Source organism: Ictalurus furcatus, chromosome 11 (genome assembly GCF_023375685.1).
Source record: "Ictalurus furcatus strain D&B chromosome 11, Billie_1.0, whole genome shotgun sequence".
NCBI lineage: Eukaryota > Metazoa > Chordata > Actinopteri > Siluriformes > Ictaluridae > Ictalurus > Ictalurus furcatus.
In genome coordinates this window covers 14,541,981-14,562,557 of record NC_071265.1, presented here as the reverse complement: position 1 = coordinate 14,562,557, position 20,577 = coordinate 14,541,981, and the positions used below count along the sequence as shown (strand labels likewise).

At 40.6% G+C, this 20,577-nt stretch overlaps 1 protein-coding gene across 4 annotated transcripts in view; it reads left to right on the top strand.

Annotated features, from left to right (window-relative positions):
- Positions 1–19,902, top strand: part of chl1b (cell adhesion molecule L1-like b) — a 120,858-nt gene extending 100,956 nt beyond the window's left edge. For 3 of the 4 annotated variants that reach the window (XM_053635830.1, XM_053635829.1, XM_053635831.1), the window contains 5 exons: positions 40–162; positions 10,734–10,913; positions 14,944–15,075; positions 15,827–15,899; positions 19,379–19,902. In XM_053635830.1, coding sequence (XP_053491805.1) covers positions 40–162; positions 10,734–10,913; positions 14,944–15,075; positions 15,827–15,899; positions 19,379–19,580 — 710 coding nt within the window. In that variant the 3' untranslated portion in view covers positions 19,581–19,902. Of the gene's footprint in view, positions 1–39; positions 163–10,733; positions 10,914–14,045; positions 14,160–14,467; positions 14,769–14,943; positions 15,076–15,826; positions 15,900–19,378 lie in introns of those variants that run through there. The other variant, XM_053635832.1, reaches the window with a different exon arrangement.
- Positions 19,903–20,577: the final 675 nt, after the last annotated feature.

Sequence of the window (20,577 nt, the reverse complement as noted above, 5' to 3'; positions counted from 1 at the left end):
TTTACTTTTTTCAACTAATCTCCTTTCTCTCTCCGATAGTTCCAGATCAGGCTGCACTTTTCAGGGCTACAGATGTTCAGAAGCATGCTCTCACTCTTAGCTGGTCTCCTCCAGTGGAGGCTAATGGAGTTCTTATCGGCTGTGTCCTGCAATACCAGCTAAGTATGGCAATATTAATGCATTCTTTCCGAATATCCAGCAACTTCGTTCCTTCAAAATCTCACCACTAGGAGACACTGTTGTGCCACCCACATGTTTTACAAAATAGGAAATAGGGTTAGCATTGGTCTGTGGCCAGGTCTAGACAACATCAGGCCTGGTTATGATTATTATAGGAACCTGTTACTTATATTTGTTATCTACAAAATGTTAATGCTTATATGAGAGTACACCAGTGGATGAATATTTATGACTGGGACCGCTTAGAATATAAGCCAACATAAAGAAAAGCATACAGGCAAAAAGACAAATGCAATCTAAACTTGATTTTCATGCTTATTTCCCTGCATAGTTTACATTTACTGTTAATCATGTTAAGTGTTTTGGGGGGTTCAAGCAAACGCTTTTCTCATCTCATAACCTGTTCTCACCACAGATTATCAGCTAGGACACATTACACATTGGAGATCTCTGGACTTCAAGCAGCCAATAAAACACACACAGCCTGGAAGGGTTTATTAGTTCATGTATTTGCCAGTGCAGCTGATCACTGTGGCTAGGTGCCATGCTCCATATTAAAAGGAGGGACATTTTAATCAGAAGAGTGTGCAAGAGTCTCAGTGTGCCCTTTGAAGTCCCTGCACAGGAAGCAGGGTGTGAAATGTTTGGGATAATGCATCCAGCTGTCCATGTGGCACACAGCAGCCTGGAATTTAAAATGCTAGTGCACACACATCACATGGCTAAGCTTGGCTGCACTGAGCTTTTACACACTCAATATTTCACGCTCATTGCTTGTTTCATGAAAATATTTAGAGATAGCGTTTTATACATTCAGAGAATAGACGTGGGGTGTCTCATTGTGAGACAAATTAACCAGTCTCACTGAGAGAACTTGTCTGATGCTTTCACGACGTGCTCTGACAGGCTGATGATGCATTTAATGAGTAAATGCTGCACGAGTCTACTCCAGTGTAGCTGTTGTGAGAGTGGGACACATCCATGGATCCTGTCTTAGAATCCAGAGATCCTGATCATTTGTCAGTGTTATATAGAAAAAGTTTTTAAATTGGTCCTTATGAAGAAAACTTTAGAATCTCACCTCGTGGAGTTGCAATGATCATGAGAACACTTAGGAATCAGCCCAGAAATACACAGGAGGATCTTGTCAATGATCTCAAGGCAGCTGGGACCATAGTCACCAAGAAAACAATTGGTAACACACTACGCCATGAAGGACTGAAATCCTGCAGCGCCCGCAAGGTCCCCTTGCTCAAGAAAGCACATATATATGCCCGTCTGAAGTTTGCCAATGAAGATCTGAATGATTCAGAGGACAACTGGGTGAAAGTGTTGTGGTCAGATGAGACCAAAATGGAGCTCTTTGGCATTAACTCAACTCGCCGTGTTTGGAGGAGGAGGAATGTTGCCTATGACCCCAAGACCACCATCCCCACCGTCAAACATGGAGGTGGAAACATTATGCTTTGGGGGTGTTTTTCTGCTAAGGGGACAGGACAACTTCACCGCATCAAAGGGACGATGGACGGGGCCATGTACCGTCAAATCTTGGGTGAGAACCTCCTTCCCTCAGCCAGGGCATTGAAAATGGGTCGTGGATGGGTATTCCAGCATGACAATGACCCAAAACACACGGCCAAGGCAACAAAGGAGTGGCTCAAGAAGAAGCACATTAAGGTCCTGGAGTGGCCTAGCCAGTCTCTAGACCTTAATCCCATAGAAAATCTGTGGAGGGAGCTGAAGGTTCGAGTTGCCAAACGTCAGCCTCAAAACCTTAATGACTTGGAGAAGATCTGCAAAGAGGAGTGGGACAAAATCCCTCCTGAGATGTGTGCAAACCTGGTGGCCAACTACAAGAAACGTCTGACCTCTGTGATTGCCAACAAGGGTTTTGCCACCAAGTACTAAGTCATGTTTTGCAGAGGGGTCAAATACATATTTCCCTCATTAAAATGCAAATCAATTTATAACATTTTTGACATGCGTTTTTCTGGATTTTTTTTGTTGTTATTCTGTCTCTCACTGTTCAAATAAATCTACCATTAAAATTATAGAATGATCATTTCTTTGTCAGTGGGCAAATGTACAAAATCAGCAGGGGATCAAATACTTTTTTCCCCTCACTGTATATCTACAGTACACAGGTGATCATCGACACCAATCATATCACACAGGGAAACTGCTATTTTTAATTGTATTTTTATATTCAAAGTGTCTCGGAGACACTGCCTATACGCTGCCTGAACCTGTCTTCCTTGTATACAGTGGCATTCTTAATTTAATTACTGGTCTTATTTGTCTTAATTTATAGATTTATCTTGGTGTAGAACCCAGTGTGTTAGGGTATGGATGAAGACTTTGGAGACAGGCGGAATTCTAGCAGAGATCCAGGCTCGCATTTATTCATGCTGTGCTTTTCAGCACACTTTCACAAACTCAATCAGAAAAACCAAACCAACTGAAAAGGGTCCGTCATGAACTCATGACTTTCTCTCTGTTCAAATTCATGTTCACACTCCTCGGTGTGTGTGCGTGTCTGTCTGTGTGTGTGTGTGTGTGTGTTGCACACTCTGCCAGTTCGAGCACTCTCTCTCTCTGGTTACGGCTGTCAGTGAAAGCACAAAGAGATACAAATAAGTAGACTGGTGGTAATAAGACACAGATGAGAATCATCACGCATTACCTGCTGGTTTGACCCGCCTCCTCTCTATCCGCAGCTGACACTCTATCATGCCCCCACTGCCACAGTTGGCTTGCTTTCTATATCTTTTTCCCATACTTAATATTTCTTTTGTTAATGCCTTTAATATGAATTAAGGTAAAAGTGCTGTATCTCATCACAATTTATATGATTTGAAGTAAATAAATCAAAGTTTATATTAATTTGTCTCCTTTAGGATAAATTTACACACACTCAGGAGCACAAGTAGTTTACAAATGTATGTATCATGAACGCCAAATTTCTTGTATGAATATTCCTATGAATGACTTATGAATAAATCTCTTCATATCCAGCTTGATATCCCCCCCCCCCAAAAAAGGAAATCCACAGGGAAATTCATTCATTCATTCTTTAATCATCTTTTCTAACCACTTTATCCTGATCAGGGTAGAGGTGGCCCACGGAGGGCAAGGTGGGAGAATTCATGCCAGATGGGATGCCAGTCCAGTGCAGGGCCCATGGGGAAAAGCAAAAAAAACTTCTCTTCAGAGGAAAAAGAATTTTGATTAGTAAAGTGGAAGTGTATTTATGCTCCTGGGTTCCGTATTCAGCTTGGGTCCTATCTGATGGCAGAAATTTATGTGTATGGATTTCAGGAGTGAGTCATACAATCTGCCTATAAACTACTGAGAGCTTACAGCTAAGAAATAGGTCCGGTTGCTAAAACATGCTGTCTTCAAAAGGCATAACCCTTAACATCCTCCAAAGAAGTGACAATGCTTGTATTTTTTTAATGCGCTAATTCTGTTAAAATTGTATGTGATCTGAGACTAGCCATAACTGCATATGCAATTAAAGTTAACTACATTTAATCAAAAAATAGTAATAGATTTCAGAGTTAATTTTGTTTATTAGTGGTCCAGATTTTATATATATATATATATATATATATATATATATATATATATATATATATATATATAAGCATTTGGTATACATGCATACATGAATATATATACAGTGGAGAATATAAGTATTTGATGCAATCACATTTTTTCAGTAAATATATTTCCAATGAGGTTATTCACATGAAATTTTCACCAGGCGTCAGTATTAACTCAAGAAATCCAGAAATATAAAGAACTCACAACATTACAGTCCACAAATAAAGTTATGTGTGATAAAGTGGAATGACACAGGAAAAAAGTAATACGCTAACTGAAATTTATTTAATACTTAGTGGAGAAGTCTTTGTTTGTAATGACAGCTTCAAGACGCTTCCTGTATGAAGAAATCAGTTGGCCACAGTATTCAGGTGTGATTTTGGCCCATTCTTCTAAACATATTGTCTTTCTATCTTGTTCAATTGGATTCAAGTCAGGTGATTGACTGGGCATTCTAATTCTTTCCTTTGCCGTATGCTTTGGATCGTTGTCCTGTTGGAAGCTCCACCCATGTCTCAAATTCATCATCCTGGAGGATGGCAGCAGATTCTTCTCAAGAATCTCCCCGTCAAGGGCTCCATTCATCGTTCCTTCAATTATATGAAGTCTGCCACTACCATACGATGAAAAACAGCCCCACACCATGATGCTTCCACTTCCAAACCCACTGTTGGTATAGTGTTTTAAGTGTGATGTGCAGTGCCATTTTTTTCCCCAAACATGGTGTGTAGTATGACAGCCAAAAAGTTAACTTTTGCTCTTGTCTGACCAGACTACACTCTCCCAGTATTTCATACGCTTGTCCAAATGAGTTGCAGCAAAATTTAAACAAGCTTCGACATGCCTTTTCTTTAGTAATGGAGTTTTGTGGGGTGAGTGTTAGCAGTGGAGTGCATTGCCTATTGTTTTCTCTGTGATGAAGGCACCTGCTGCCTCCAAGTGTTTCTGGAGCTCTTTCCGAGTGCTCCTTGGCTCTTGGGCTACTCGTCTGACTATTTGCACAGATAGGGGGTATAATTACTTACGCATTTCAGCTGGTTCCTTGCCTAACCTTGCCTTGGAGAACTGCTTTTTCTTAGCGGGTTCAATACTTTTTTCCTATGCCATTCCACTTTATTACACATAACTTTATTTATGGAATTTAATGTTGTGAATTCTTTATATTTCTCAATTTCTTGAGTTAATACCAATGTTTCTTGAAAATTTCATGTGAATAGCCTCGTGTGAATATATTTACTGAAAAAATGCTCGTGTCCAATACTTATTTCCCTCACTGTGTGTGTGTATGTGTGTGTGTATATATATATATATATATATATATATATATATATATATATATATATATATGTGTGTGTGTGTGTGTCTTTACAAAGGGAAACTAAATCATCTGGGTTATCAATAAATCATCTGCATGTGAAGTTCATGCAACATCATCCCTGTTTAGAGGCCTGCCGTGATCAGGTATATACTGCACCTGTGAATCGCACCGTCAGCCTCTATTATCTGAAGCGAAGACGCAATTCACAGGCACTGTTCATTTTGAACAGGCCGTACCCTTGGTATGACAAAGTGGGTATTCTCGCTCTCAAAGCGTTGAGCAAACGCAATGTGGAGTTCCCTTTGAGTTCCCAGGGTCATTGCAAGACACTCGACCCCGCAGAGTAATGAATATCCAAGGAGCAGCACACACACATCCTGTAAGGATACCCCTTTGGACAAAGCTTTCGAGGAGGTGACCCCCCTAGTGGAATGATCCTTTATGCCCAGAGGCATAGTGAGACCGTGCGCCTCATAAGTGACAGCGATTGCTTCCACTATCCAATTAGAGATGCGCTGTTCGACACAGCAACACTTGTACTGTCGCCGCCGAAGCAGACCAGCAGCTGCTCTGACTTATGCCACTGGCTAGAGCGGTGGACATAAATGCAGAGAGCCCTTACTGGACACAGTAAGTGCATTCTCTCTTGTTCCGGTGTGAGGAACGGAGGGCAGAAAGCCTGCAACACTACAGGCTGAGCAGCCGATGTAGGCACTTTAGGAATATAATCCCCACTAGGGTACAGGAAGGCCTTGGCTAATCTAGAGATAAAGTCAAGACAGGAAGGGGCAGCAGAGAGAGCTTGTAGATCTCCTTCTCACTTGAGAGATGTCAGGGCCAGCAGAAGAGCTACGTTTAGAGTTACAAGCTTCTCAGAGGCTGACACTAAGGGCTCAAATGGGGCGCTCGACAGACCTTCCAGGACCACAGAAGATCCCAGGAAGGTATGCGTGGTCTGCAGATGGGCCTCAGCTGCCTGACACCATGCATAAACCTCGAAGTTAGAGGATGTTGCCCCACAGAGGCTCCATCAATAGGGGCGTGGCTGGCCGAAATGGCGACCACGTAGACCCTGACTGTAGAAGGAGCCAACCCCGCTGAGAAACTATTGCACAGTTCACTGGGTCTAGCTGATGTTCCTCACACCACGAGACAAAAAGTTGCCACTTGAGCGTGTACAATTTCCTCATGGATGGTGCTCTAGTGTTCAAGGTGGTCTCTACAACCTCAGTTGTGAGACCAGAATTTATGAGCTGGTGCCCCTCAGGGGCCAGACCCACAGTTTCCATAGTTCCAGTCAAGGATTATAAATCAGCCCTCTAGCTTGAGACAGTAGATCCCTGCAGATGGGAATCTCCCAAGCAGTGCTGTCTAGCAGGGATATATCTGAGAACCATATTCGAGCTGGCCAATAAGGTGCTACTAGCAGCAGACGTAGACGGTCTTGGAGAACTCTCGCTAGAATTTGTGTGAGCAGAGTGATCGGGGGAAAAGCATATAGATGCGACCTTGGCCACATGTGCACAATGGCGGCCAACCCTAATGATGTGGGAGCAGTGAGGACAAACCACAGCGGGCAGTCTGTTGTCTCCTCGGAGGCGAACACATCCACTTCCGCTTGGCCGAGCCTCCGCCATATGGACCCCACCACTTGTGGACGGAGCCTCCACCCCCCCCTCGTCCCGTCCCGTCCCGTCTGCCCCCACATTCTGGCTGCCCAGAATGTACATTACACTCACTGACAATAACCTTCCCTCTGCCCAGAGAAGAATTATTTGTGCCTGCCTGAACAGGGGGCGTGAACGTAACCCTCCCTGGAGGTTAATATATGAGACCACCGCTGTGTTGTCTGTCACAACTAACACATGGTGACCTGTTAATTGAGGAAGAAAGAACTTCAGTGCTAGAAATATGGTCCACATCTCTAGGTGATTTATATGCCACTCCAGATGAGGGCTGCTCCAAAGACTGTGAGCTGGACAGCCATCTAAGACTGCGTCCCAGCCTGTGTGGGACACATCTGTCATTATGGTCTTGCGATAAGCAGATGCCCCTAGAGTGTGAACAGAGGCTAGAAACTGGGGACACCTCCAAATTCTCAGAACACGTAGGCATCGCCGCATGACACTGATTACTTGGGTGAAACCCCCAACTTTTTAGCCACCACTGAAACGGTCTCCTGTGCAATAGGCCCAATGGTATGATGTTGGCTGCTGCTGCCATAAGCTCCAATATCCTCTCATAGAGGGAATGCCAAGATCCAGCTTTATCTTGCTCAATGTTGATAGGAGTGACCCTATGCGTGTTGGGGATAGAAACACCCTCATCATAGCAGAATCCCATATAACTCCTTGAAAATTTGTCCTCTGTATTAGAGAAATCATACTTTTCTTGAAGTTCAACCTGAGCCTCAAGCTCCTCATGTGGGTGAGAACAATGCTGAAGCACCAGTTCCCTGGATTGTGCTATAATTAACCAGTCGTCCAGGTAGTTTAGTACACCGATACCCTGGAGTCGGAGTCAGAGTGGCATCCATGCACTTTGTTAAGTTTCAAGGGGATAAAGCTAGCCTGAAGGGAATAACCCGATATTGGTATGTGTTGCCTCCAAACGCGAACCTCAGGAACTTCCTGTGACTTGGCAATATTCCTATGAGTAAGTATGCATCTTTTAGATCTATCGTCACAAACCAGTCCTCAAACTGAATCTGCGGAATGATAAGTTTGTGCATCAGTATCTTGAACCTGTATGTCCGAAGAGTATGGTTCAGATGACGCAGATCTAAAGTTGGCAGCATACTCCCATCTTTTTTGCAGACCAGGAAATAACAGCTGTAAAAACCTCCCTCCCTTAGGAAACTGGGTACATGTTCTATGGCCCCTTTGTCCAACAGGGATCTTACCTCCTGTGCTAACTTTGGGCTCTGCTCTGTGCTGACTACTGTGGTGAGCACACCTCTGAACCAGGGGGATCGAGCTCTGAATTGGACCTAGTAACCCTTTTCTATGGTAGATAGAAACCATGGAGACACATTTGGCAGTAGTTTACATGCTGCCAGATTGTCTTTTAGTGACGTTAACTTTTCCACATTTTGTTGGAGGGAACGCATCGGATTTTCATTGCCTGTGACAGCTCGCTGACCAGAGAAGACTGAAAACTTGAGACGTCCTTGACTAGGGGAGGCCCTACAGTAGCACGGGGGCTATCTGCTCTAACAACCTCACATACCCTGATACGTCCCTCCATGGCCCCTCAGGACTGCTCCATCCTTGCCTGCTTGGCCTTTATGATCATTCTCAGATCAGGCCTATTAGCAGCCTGTGACTGTGGCCACCCAGTCCCCCTGGCTCTCCGCGGGGGTAGGTGGGCTGCCACACTTGCCTTCTGTGTCACCCCTTGCACTAGCACTGGCCTGGGCTCCACTCATGAATGCCTGGGCGAACTCGACACAACGTGGAAGGAACTGGCTGAACGCTGCCATTTACTGTTTTGCTTCATGAAATTCATCGGCTATGGAATTAACCATGCCGCCGAACAGGCCGGAAGGTTTAACAGGGGCGTCCAGCAAGGAGACCTTATCTTTGTCTCCCATCCCTGAGAGGTCAAGCCATAAGTGCCTCTCCACTGCAACAAAGCTACCCATTGAACGGCCGATATGACGGGCCATTTGCTTGGTCACCCAAAGAGACAAATCCATGGCACTGCACAGCTTTGCTACTGCCTCGGGCCCAATTTCCTCCTCAGTGTCAAGCTCACTCAACAGGTCTGCTTGTTAGGCCTGCAACACTGTGATTGTAAGCAGTGACCCACAAGCAAGATCCGCTACCGCAGAGACTTTGTCCGCCAACACCAAGGTGGCCTTACATGAATTGGAAAGGAAAGCCCCCCTAAATTACTTGCCATCGATGGAGAGAAGTAGCTCGCAAGCGTCTCCTCCAACTTCGGCATAACTAAATAGCCGTGCTGTTCACTCCCCATGATGGCCAAATAATCAGACGTTGCGGGGTTATAAACATGGCTAGTGTATGGTTTTCCCCAGAAGTGTGATATTTCATTATGCACTTCTGGAAAAAGGGGAGTTTTCAGTGGCGTAAGGGAGATTTATTTTCACTGGGGAGGAAGCGCTCATCCAGCCTGCTACGAGCCACTTCCACTGCCCTAGTAATCACCTCAAGCAGCTCTTTATATGCTTGAGAGCTGCTATCTGTTTTTGGTGCAATGGCACCCCCTACTGGCTCATTGGAGTCAGAGAGGGTTTTTTTGGTTTGTGGCTTTCCATAGCAGGAGGATTCGCGACGCGAGCTCCAAAGTCAGGCAGAGAGCCGGACCCGGAAGACAGAGCAAGAGATATAGCGGTGCTCATCTCCGGCTCCTCTTCCAGATCCATACAAGATCCCCAGGACCTGATCCGTGAGGCTGTGAAACCCATCTCCCTTCGGCAGAGAAGAGAGCGAGTCACGAGCGGAGCTGCGTAATTGTAAAATTCACAGTGCTCACAGCAGACCCCTTGAGTGGCATGCTCCATCCCTAAACACTTCACACAAAAAGTGTGTCCGTCCATCCCCCGTGATGAAACAGGAGCAAGGCGCAACACACTTCCTGAAGTCTCTCTCGCTCAGTCTCTTTTTTCCCTTTTTTGAAAGGGGCAGAAAAGTAAAGATTTTTCTTTCTTTTTTTGAAAAGATAGAGAGGAAATGAAGCGTCTTTTTGTGAGCATTACACAAACGACCGACATGCAGTCTAGCTGAAGATAATAAGGCTGACGGTATGGTTCACAGGTGCAGTATATGTATCACGTGACACGCTTAATTGCCACATCACCTGATCATGGCAGGCCTATAAATAGGCATGATGTTACACAAGCTTCTGATGCCGGTCATGTGTGAGGGCGCTTCCCAAAGCGTTGACCAAACACAACGTGGAGTTCCCTTTGATAGGGAACATATGTTATAATGAGGTAGTTATTTACCGATTGCATATTGTAATTATTAGCATATCACACATTATTTTAATTAATTTAATGAATTAAGGTCTTTATCATTTTGGAATATTCCAGACCACTCACATTATTGGGAGATCAAAGCTCTCCACAGCTCAGTGATTTCCACCCACAATGCACTATATTCCTCTCAAGTAATCATCAAACCCTTTAAGAGCTTAATCAATCATCCCAGCATGCGAGAGGACATGGTTCTACAGGGTCCAGCATGGTATGTGAATGAGATGCATTATCTGAGCCTGTCTAGAGGTCAATCTTGTCACTTGTCTTGTGACATAGAAGGCTGAGGTATTTGTTGTTTGTGGTAATCAATCCCAGTGAATGCAATGAGAATTTTTCAACCGCCCATCCCACAGAGTTTTACATCTGGGCGTCTTAGTTTGAGGGACGAAACCAGTGGCTCAGTGGTTAAAGCTGTGGGCTGCTGATCAGAAGGCCATTAACTCTCAGTTGCTCAGTTGTATCCAATCTTAATTGTTATCAATGTCACTTTAGATTAAAAAAAAAAAAGTCAGCTAAATGTGTAGTGAAGTGGCCTTCCAGGACTGGGAGTAAAATACACAACAGTAGAGTAAGTCCACTACTCATGTATCTTGCAAATCTGAGTTGTATTCCAAACTTTCTGTTTAGTTAACAGCACAGAGGAAGTGGGACCCCTGCTGACTGTGAACATCACCAATCCAGATACAAATAAATGGCACCTCAAGGACCTGGAACCAGTTAGCCGCTACAGGTTCTACCTGTATTACTGCACACAAACAGGCTGTGGCCCAGTAACTAGTGAGGAGTACATCACCATCCCAGAAGCACGTGAGTACCAGGGCATAGCTGTTTTACGAATGAGACTCGTGCATGGATCCCAGCTTACACGGCAGAGATCTTGGTCCTCTGATATGGATGACCGAGTCAATAGTTTCTGATCATCCATCCATGTCAGAGGATGTTCATTTTCCCTCTCATTCCACCATGCTTTTCATATGCCCATCTATGCGCTTCTTTATTGCTAAACAATATCATAGCAGTGTGGGAGCAGTAACATTCATCACTGTCAAGGAAGACCAAGTGCTTATTGATTTGGGGGAAGGGTGAAAGCTTTAGAAAGGGAAAATAAATAATGTCACCTCCAGGAAGTAATGAAATAATGTAGTTATCATTTCATATTTGGTAATGATGTAGTGATCAACTAAATGTGCCAGAATATGTGCTGTGTTGAATACAATGTTTTTACATACTTAAAAAAGAATAATGATCAATAAAAAGTTATTTATTATTTTTACTTGACTGGGGATCCACATAGTCGCAGCAAAGATATCATGAGAGCCATAAGCTTGTAGCCTTGCATTAATATATGGCATAATAAAAAGAACAGTTAGGAAATTGAATTGCCTATTTCATATGCAGTTTGATATCTTATTTCCTTTATCAACAACAGACCATTAGACAGACTATGGGACTCAATATTGTCAGGAGGAGAGGAAAGCAGGAATATAAGTCTTACATGATGTAATGTAAACTCAGTGTTCAGCAGTATTACAGGGAACAATTTGAAGATCCCAATTTGTAAGAGCTCAGCATTTCTCCATGCCTGCTGCTAGGGAGCATTTCCTTACAACACCTTGGTAATTTGCATTGCTTTCAACGGAAAGTAGATGCTATTTACTTTCAATGTGTGCTGTCTTTAACAAGCTGTCTCTTTCATTCATTTTTTTCTTGTTTTTATGGCTTTTTTTATTTGATTTGCCAGCTTCAACAGATGTGCATACTTTCACCAGCAGTATGGTCTTCTTTATTCCATAGATGTAGATTTAGTAATAGTAGTACTAACATTAGTGGTACTTTAGATTATTAAATTAGAAATGCTAAATAAAATGGAAGTATTTCCATTTAATAGCTGTTTAAATAAAGTAGATTTTTTTGTCTTTTCATGCTCATCTTAAAAAAGAAACACTATAACTCAGCCATAGAGATCACTATTGTGTTAAAAAAAAAAAAAGTGACAACAAACCTAATTATGAGATACAACTCTTTTTTTATATAGATGAGAAAGGCCATTAAATTTAGAAATGTTCTCTGATCACAGAATGTTTATCAACACTGTAGTAAATCTAATACCGTACTTGAAAGAGTCCTTGTCTCCATCAAATAACTCTTAAATTTTTCCTGTGTTTAATAGTTCTGCAGTTCACTAGAGTCCAGTAGGGTAGCATGCATGGATTCATTAACTTAAAGCCTAGTAGAAACTTTACTAAGAAACTGTAGTGGACAAACTCAAGATTGTATTTTTCTTTTCAGGACAGTCCAGAACTCATTTGACTCCAAGAAAACCTTCTGTCTCCCCTGTGGCTAAAGCCACACTTTCTTCTATAGGTATTAAACATGAGTCCATATTTAAAATTAGTCACAGGTTGTCCAAAATAGATGGTCTATACATGACTAATTAGGTTATAAAAAAGAGAAAATGGAACAGAAAAGGAGATTGTCTGTATGTCAGTATGATGTGTGCATTAAAAATAATGCTGATATTTATTTAGTTGGAAATAGATGTAGTAAACTGAACGCTTAGAGGCAAGAGCTTGTTACATTTCCACTGTCAGTAACTGATCAAACGTGAAGCACAGATAGGCCATGCTTTGTTAACCTGGTGGAAAAGCTTTAGTGGCACAATCCCAAGCAAACAGCCAGCATCTGAACGGGTAAGAACTTCTCATGTGTGACAGTTGGGGGTAGCAGCTAGAGAGGTGAAAGACAGAGCTACATAGAGAGTCAGCTGCCACTACTTAAGTGGATAAATGGAAACAGTTGAAAGCTGTGGATCAGAACATTTTCTTTGCTCCCATGGCTTTTGGTGTTTTTTGGCCTGGTGTGAGGGCTTCTCCTATACTGCTACACTGGCAGATGCTTCCTGTCTCATTTAATCCCACTCTCCAGCAGCAAATGACCCAGCCAGCAGCACTCGATATTTATAGCCCCCCACTCCTTTTTTTTTTACTTGTGACATGAAATCATCAGAGTGAACTGCGATTTACGTGAATTGCTGCTGTGACAGGGAGCAAAGAAACACGTCTGAAATTAGCAGGTGACATTTTCGAATGGTGTGATGGGAGAGAATGTGTGCCAGAAGCTATGTATGCAGAAACATTCGGCCTGACGGAAGAGTGTGATGGATGTGATTATCATGTCTGGTCATGAAGGAAGACGTTTCCATGAGTGAGATGTAGATTAAATAAAGCTGACAGCTCAAGACACTTTGCCTAATTGGGACACCCAAAAATGGTGAAAACAATTAGCCAGTATGCTGATGTTAGATTGTGTACTGTGTGTCATAGTGGCGACCATTAATAAAGCTTCCAGTGCTTGTCTATTAGTTTGGGTTATTTATTTATTTTTTTTTTTTCTTCTTATTTTGTGAAATATGGCTTCCTTATTATTTCGTATTTATGGTTGGTGTAGATTCCTGAAACTTAGCTCAAGCTGGTTATTAATTAAATTTTAATTTAATTACATACATCTCTGAGCCAAATAAGTAATTATTAATTTAGCATCAGGAGGCTAAAACTTTCAGCATGTTTTTGGCACAACAGAGAAACTAAAAGATGCTCAAAAACAACATGCCTTGGAGACATGGTTTATCATTTTGCTTCAATATTATAAAGCGATTTTTCTGTTAGTGATGTTACATAAAAGTAGTCCATCCTGTCTGTTCTTATTTTGCTGTCTTAATGCACTGAGCAATAGCACAGATGCTGCTTTTATGCTAATAACCAACATTTTATTCATGTAATTTCTTAAAGACGGCCACATACACAAAATAATCCTGCTTCCTTCCTGAAACAAACTATCAAAACTTTTTTTTCTTGAACACAGATCTCTCTTGATATACACTAACAACTTTTTGTTCTTTTTCTTGCCATGTTATTTTTCTTTCCCTCTTGTTCCTGTCAGCACCCACTGTGTTGAATATTAGTGCCTCAGTTAGCGACAACTTTGCAAATATCAGCTGGATTCTGGGGAAGGAACAAATGGATTCAGAGTTATATGTTGCATATATGAAAAACCGTAAGCCCATCTTACCATTCTTTATAGCTAACAAGGCTGATACTGAACTTTAATTGATAAATTTATACAAGTCACAAAGTCAAAGTAAATATAATGTATGCAATGATTATAAAGCACAATCATAAAATTAATTATTTAGATCACTTTGACTTTCTTAGTGCTAACGTTCTCTCTCTTTTTTTTTAACCTAAATTATTCTTTCTGGCTTAGTAACACCTTAGCAACCCCTGTATTTAATTAATACTAACTTCATGTTTCTGGCTTACTAACCCCTGCCTAACCCTTCCCTGGTTATGCACCTTCTGTAGGTGAAGGTAACTGGAAGATATCTGAGGCCGTTAACTCCTCTAAGACTTTCCTGGTCATTAAGGAGCTGGAGCCTGGGACAGAATATACAGTACGAGTTATGGTTAAAAGCTGGCATGATAGTTCTAGCATTTTTGAAGATGTTATCAAGACCAGGGCCAAAGGTGAGGGGAGGGGTTCTCTGCCAACAAGCGTCCCATTGCCATGTCATTGTCCTTGAACATACTTCTCAACTGTGATCAATAATCTCTAAATGTTACCAGCTCAGTGAAAGGAATTAGGTGTTTTTTTTTTCCAGCATCTTAAATTGATTAATTGTACAATCAGGTTGGCTGTTAATTATTAAGTAACTGTTACATTTCCATTCTACTAGTCTGCACATTGATAAGCTGGCCTAAGAAAGGCTTTGTCAATATAAACAGTCAATAGCACAAGACGGTCCAGCAAAATTGTGTGAACAAATTGTTATGTTCCTCAGGTTTGGCCAGCATTCACAGTGGAATTTCAAATCAGGGTTGGTTTATTGGATTGATGTGTGCTGTGGCTTTACTCACACTCATCGTGCTCATCACTTGCTTTGTAAACAGGAACAAAGGAGGGAAGTACTCGGGTAAGGACCTGCATCAAATGCACCTCCATCAACCTCTTTGTGTTCACTTATCACCAGGAGCCAATTACCCACGGGCATTGCAGGGTGGGGGAGTGACAGATAGACAGACAGATGATAGATAGTTAGCAAAGAAAGAACCTCTGAACAGAGCTACTACAAAAAAGATTAGTGATGTTTGAAAGAGAGAAACAGAGAGAGAAGGAGCTTGATGAGGAACAGAATTCAAGAAATTTTACAACATAAAATATGTAGAAAGAAAGACCAACATATGTATATTCGGATGACAGCATCAGTATGGATGAACCATGCAGTAAATAAAAGATAGGGTGTGAAATTTTATCTGTTAAATTCCTCCTATTAAAAAATACTATATAAAATTATACAAGATATATCTTTCAAATTAGGCAAAAATCTAAATGCTAAAAGTGAAATTATGTATAACTTACTAGTAAAAAGCTCAAAAATCACTGCCTGTGTAAATCATACTGTTCTAAATATTTTCTATAAGAAGCGCCGTGCTCAGGATAGTCAGCAATTGCTATTGTTTATTATATTCCAAATTGGGGAATTGTACTCGGTATTAGCCCGACCTTATTGTTACCAGTATAGCTTTTACATCATGGCGACAGTAATTGACTACACAGGATGGATCTAGTCACATAAAACATTTCCACTTTAATTTATTGGTTCATTTACCTTAATAGTTGTGTTAATGAAATTAAAAGAACTATATTTATCCCCCTTTCGGTAGTGAAAGAGAAGGAAGATCTCCATCCAGACTTGGAGTCTCAAGGCATAAATGATGACACTTTCTGTGAATACAGGTAGGCCAAGTCTAAAGTCACTCCATATAGAAATGCTGTAACCTTGTCAACTCATGTATATAAGGATGTCTGGGGGGAAAATAATAAACAAACAACAAAAACAAAAATCCAACAACTACACATTGCTCATGTTAAATCAGTGTTTTTATTTCAGAGTGCTTGGTATGTAGCTCAAGTGTTGTGATAGAAATTAGGCGTAATTGCATCACTGTTAAATTGAAATGTGTTTGTTTTTTGGAACAAAACTAAATGGAGTATGCCCAGTTCTCAGCAGGAGATAATGTGAGGGACAATCTGGTATAATTGAAAGGCACTTGCCTCCAGGGCAGCGATATCTGTGTTCATTTCATTAATCTTTAAGTGATCCATTTCATAACATTCTCTTTGAGAGCTCAGTGTGTGTAGGCCCACCATCCCAAAATTTAGATTATCCAATACCAGATGAAAAGTGTGGATATTTTTTTCTCCCATTTATTTCTTTATTTTTAAAGAGTTAGGGGTGCAAATATTAAGAAGTGCAGATGTTGTAGTAGTAGAAGTGGAATGGTAGGAATAGTAGTAGTACTAGTAGTAGTACTAGTAGTAGTAGTAGTAGTAGTAGTAGTGGAATGGTAGAAATAGTAGTAGTATTTACCAGTAAGAGCACTAGTTGTAAGGAGGAGGAATAGTTGTAGGTAGTAGCAGCAAATAGTTCATTCAACTACTGTGAGTGCCCAGTATAAAATACTTCCCAACATTCATACACTTTAAATTTCCTCCTCCACAAATCAAACTAAACTAGGCTACCAAAAGTCTTAAGCTACATTCACACATACAGCGATTCGCAGCAACAAAGAGACCGGAGACCATTCGTTTTCAATGAGAGTTGGCTACTTCTGGCGAATGAGCGACAGCAACTGTTGGAGTGTGGGTGTATCTAGCGACGTGACAAAGTTGAGGAAAGTTTAACTTCATGGAAATTTGGAGTGAATTGGTGCAGTGACTACCACTGGGAGTCAAGGCAGTAGAGCGCACGTGATCCGTAGCCTCCTGTGCTCACTAGCACAAGGACTGAGAATCTGAGGCTGACACGGCCAGCTCTGGCGCCTGGCAACAAGCAGCGCCAAGTCGGACACTTCACACAGGAAACATTGAGGCTGCAGCCGAAGGAGGCCATAAGCTAAGCTTTTGCTGCAGATAGATGGCCGCAATGGCAAAGAGCACACACTGCTTCTCCTTCATGTCATAGGATATGATGCCTATATACATTGATGAATTTTATATACAAACACTCTCCATCCAGAATATTTAATTTTAGCGGCAAGAAAACTGGTTTGTTGTTTAAAATGGAATGCTAGTTTCCAACCACTGATAAATGTTACTATGGAAACCAGTAGTAGGAATGCCTACTGGTGACTTCATAGTACAGTGACTGGCGACTTGCAGCGATAAAATCGCTGTATATGTGAACGTACCTTTCAGCAGGTGTTGCTGTAACCTCTCACCCACCTGCAAGTCCTCATAAATTGGGAATAAATAGTACTTTTAAAATTTGTTGTACATCAATCACTCATGCACAGCCTTCCTTTTCTTTCCCCAGCTTCCCCTTATGTATCACATTGAAAAATCATATATTCCTTTCACTTAGACCATCGCCTAGACTTCAATCCTCACTCTCATAGCTACATAATAGGGGTGTAACCATACACCAAATTTAAATTAGATGCAATATGATACATTGACTACGTTTACATGGACAGCAGTAATCTAATTATTGACCTTACTCTGAGTAAGATAATATTGTGATTAAGGTGTTTACATGTGTCGCTTTTAGAATACTCCTTTCATGTTCCCGTTTGACATGTTTTAGAACATAATTAGATTAACAGCCCGCGTCATTACGTCACCGCGCCACGCCGTCCGACATCCCTCCAGAATTTCACGTATCAACATACAGTTCGTCTTCGTTATGGTACTGTATACTGTTTGGGGTGTTTTTATTTAATTTTTTAACGAATGCCTTAAGTGCAGTTAATTATTTGTCATGCTATACGTGCTAATAGACAACTGCTTGAAGCCGTGAGCTGTGTCCCAAACCGCGTACTTACTGTCTATATAGTAGCCGAGACACATGTATTTTTCCCCACTACAGGCCTATAGTAGATAAGTATGCGGTTTGGGATGCAGCTGAACTCTCTTGGTCGCCGTAAAATGTTGAAAACTGCCGTGTGTGATCATGTCCTGTCGCAAAATGCAGTGAAAACACTCACACGACATTCATAATGTGATTAAGGTGTTTACATGTCTGTAATACACGTCCATAATGTGACTAAAACAGGAGTACTCCACCTGTCTTAATTCGATTAGAGCTTAATTAGAGTATGACCATAATTAGATTAAGGTAAGTAAAAATTGCTGTTTACATGGTAGTTTCTTAATCAAAGTATGGTCTTAATCAGGTTAAGAGTGGATTATTGTTGTCCATGTAAATGCAGCTTTTGTTTTAAAACAGCAAAAATAAACATTGACTGCTTGTATATGTGTCTTAGGTTTCTATTTGCAATTGATTAAAACATTCAACATTTATAATAGTACAATAATTAAAACATAATAATGACACAGTGTTTATGTGATACAGACTATTAGCAGCAAATAATTAAATAAAAGCTGTGCATTAGAATGTAACAAAATTAAACATGGCTAATTAAACATTGTCTCTCTGGCCAGGCTTCTACTGGTGTGCAGGGTTGCCAGGTCTCAGCAAAATTTCCACCCCAACTACTTCCATAAAACAATGCAAATGCACCTGAAAGTAGCCCAAAGAATTCAGGCATCGGAAAAGAGAGACTCGTTTTTCTTCTTTTTATAAGTCTTTGTTCCCTAACCAACTCACGTGTATAACTGGCAGCCAAACTATCTGGCAGCCCTGCTGGTCTGACTCATAAGCCGGAATACACAAAGTTGTGCAACTTTTGGAATTCTATGTTCTCCATGGCAGCGAGTGTAATTACAGTATGTCTGGAGCTATGAATAGTATTAGTGCCAGCTAGTATGCTAGCACATTTGGTCATGAAAAACAGTGTACTTAGGAGATTTTTTTGTTTTATTATTCCTGTAGCCTATCCTGAGTTGAGAAGTTTTTTGTTTATTTTTTTCAGACAAGGGAGTGTAGGCTTGATTAAGTTTAAATGTTTATTAAATGTCATGTTATATAAATTATATTTTATGATGAATAGTCTACTTTATTGTGCAGTCTGTTCAGTGTATTGTTCTATATGCAGACATATAGGACAGAGAACCTTATGTCAAATGATACCATACAATATTATACCTTACTGCATACTTTTACTGTTAGTTAAATTGTACTTACAGAATAAATATGCTTCAAGATGGATATTTAAGAACTAAGGTGGCATTTTAAGGGGCTAAACTCGACCAGAAGCAGTCCTGTTGAGTCATCTGTCTCTTTTTTTTTTTTTTTTTTTTTTTTTTTAATGCAGTGATAATGATGAGAAACCCCTGAAAGGCAGCCAGCACTCACTGTCTCGAGACCTGAAGCGAGGGGACAGTGGGGACAGCATAGTGGATTATGGCGATGGGGATGCTCAGTTTAACGAGGATGGATCCTTTATTGGAGAATATGCTGGACAGAAGGAAAGGGCATCCATGGAAATCAAAGGAACCTCTCAGAGCAAACCATGAAAGGACAAAATCCTATTTGATATTGCTTACATAAATTTGGCACAGGGACAAAAAAGGGGGGAGAATGACATAATCCTCCCCCCCATATGCAATTTGGTTAAAAAAAAACAAAACAGTAATTCATGTGTTTATTGTTAATCATGCTCTCGTGCTTATGTTATTTTACAAGGCTTAGTTTCAAACAAATTGTAACAGATAATTCAGTCATTTTCAGTTGTATATAAATGTCAGGTATTCTCTTTATATTTTTGAAATTATGTCAAACTGCCAGGAATAAGTTTGTTTTTGTTGTGCTGTGTTTTTTATTTTATATATATATATATATATATATATATATATATATATATATATATATATATATATATATATATAGTTTGTTTTTTTGTTTTGTTTTGCAAAGGCAGTCTTGGTCATCCTAATGTAAAATAAGAGGTAAAAAAGGAGACATTCCAGTCTTAATTTGTTATGTACTGTGAGGTCTCTGGGGTCTCCCCCATTGTCTTCTTGTAGTCAAGCAAATTTTTGTTAGAGTATGAAACTATGAAATTTTCCCAGTTTTATTTCCTTCTAGGCAAATATTATTTACATTTTATATTCAGATCTGCATTCATTGTGTAATTAAATATGTGTACAAAAAAGTTGTTCATTAAATTATTTCCCATTTTAAAAGTATGCAGACTAGAAGAGAAAGAAAAAACGAGGATTCTGTAAGCAACTACAGTAGTCATGCCTAGTCATTGAGTCTGTAAACATATCCAGTATTCAAGCTACACTAACCATTATCCATATACAGTGCAATCATTATTATTTTGTGTTTGCTTCTATTAACTCATTGTCTGAGCAATATACAATACCATCATGATATGTGAAATATATATTGTAAAAAAAGGGTTATGATATCACCATTATAATGTTTTCAGCCTTGCATTTAGTATTGTTATATCACAAGGGCTTTACACAAATGCAAAATGCACACATATGCACTCTCTTAGTAAAT